Source organism: Condylura cristata, unplaced genomic scaffold, assembly GCF_000260355.1.
Source record: "Condylura cristata isolate star-nosed mole 26May11 unplaced genomic scaffold, ConCri1.0 scaffold00041, whole genome shotgun sequence".
In the NCBI taxonomy this organism is placed as follows: Eukaryota; Metazoa; Chordata; class Mammalia; order Eulipotyphla; family Talpidae; genus Condylura; species Condylura cristata.
Window position 1 is genome coordinate 5,875,377 of NW_004567142.1, and position 982 is coordinate 5,876,358.

The 982-nt window shown below is 69.3% G+C and overlaps 1 protein-coding gene across 1 annotated transcript in view; it reads right to left on the reverse strand.

Moving 5' to 3' along the window:
• Nucleotides 1-982, reverse strand: part of SIGLEC8 (sialic acid binding Ig-like lectin 8) — a 54,663-nt gene that overhangs the window by 48,657 nt on the left and 5,024 nt on the right. Inside the window, exon 2 of the mRNA XM_012733535.1 lies at nucleotides 635-928. Coding sequence (XP_012588989.1) covers nucleotides 635-928 — 294 coding nt within the window. The remainder of the gene's footprint in view (nucleotides 1-634; nucleotides 929-982) is intronic.

The following is a 982-nucleotide window of genomic DNA, read 5'->3' on the forward strand; positions in this document are numbered from 1 at the left end:
CCAGGCCGTCAGGGGAGCCAGGCCGTCAGGGGAGCCAGGCCTCGGGAGCCAGGCCGCCAGGGGAGCCAGGCCGTCAGGGGAGCCAGGCCGTCAGGGGAGCCAAGCCATCAGGGGAGCCAGGCCGTCAGGGGAGCCAGGCCGTCAGAAGAGCCAGGCCACCATGGACCAGGGTGTGGAACTCAGAGGCCAGGAGGGACGTGGGGTCAGGGAGATGCTCTCAGGTGGGCGAACAGGGGGGAAAGCTTGAGGGTCCTGAGCCCAGTGCTGCAGGTGGGGCCCAGGCATGGACAGCAGCTGGTCAGCACCCGCTAAGCCTGGCCAGGGCCCACCCAGCCCTCTTCTCTCAGGCTCCTGAGCTGCCTCTGTGGATTCGGGGTCGCCCTGGCAGTGTTGCCAGCAATCCAGAGAACTTCTCTGTCCTCACGCCCTAAAGGGGCAGCTTCTGCCCCCCTCAGACCCATGGGAGACCCATGGAGCAGAAAGCGCAGAAGGGGCAGCCTGGCCAGACAAGGGGCGTCAGCAAGACCCCAGTGCCCCAGGAGCCAGTGCTTGGGGTGCTGAGCGGCACGACACAGGCTCCCCCCTCCCCAGGCAGCAGTTCCCCACACCCCCCACAACCCCTTGTGACATTCACCCTCCACAGAGAGCCGCAGGGAGGCTTCCCGGGCGCCCAGGGGGTTCTGAGCTCCGCACACGAGCTCCCCGTGGTCCTCCAGGCGCACCCCGGGCAGCTCCAGCTCCAGGCTCTGGGGGTGCTCCCACGCCCCTCCCGCACCCCCGGGGCTGGCGCTGGACAAGGACTTCAGATTCTGGCTCCCACGGACCCAGCTCAGCCTGGCGGGAGGGTGGCTGTGGACCACACAGGCCAGGCGCAGGGACTGGCCCTCCCACACCGCGAGCGAGGAGCCGCTGCCCAGGGCCTCAGGGCCTGCGGAGGGACAAGCTTCAGGCCTCGTGGGGTCCCCTGGGGGTTAGGTCACCC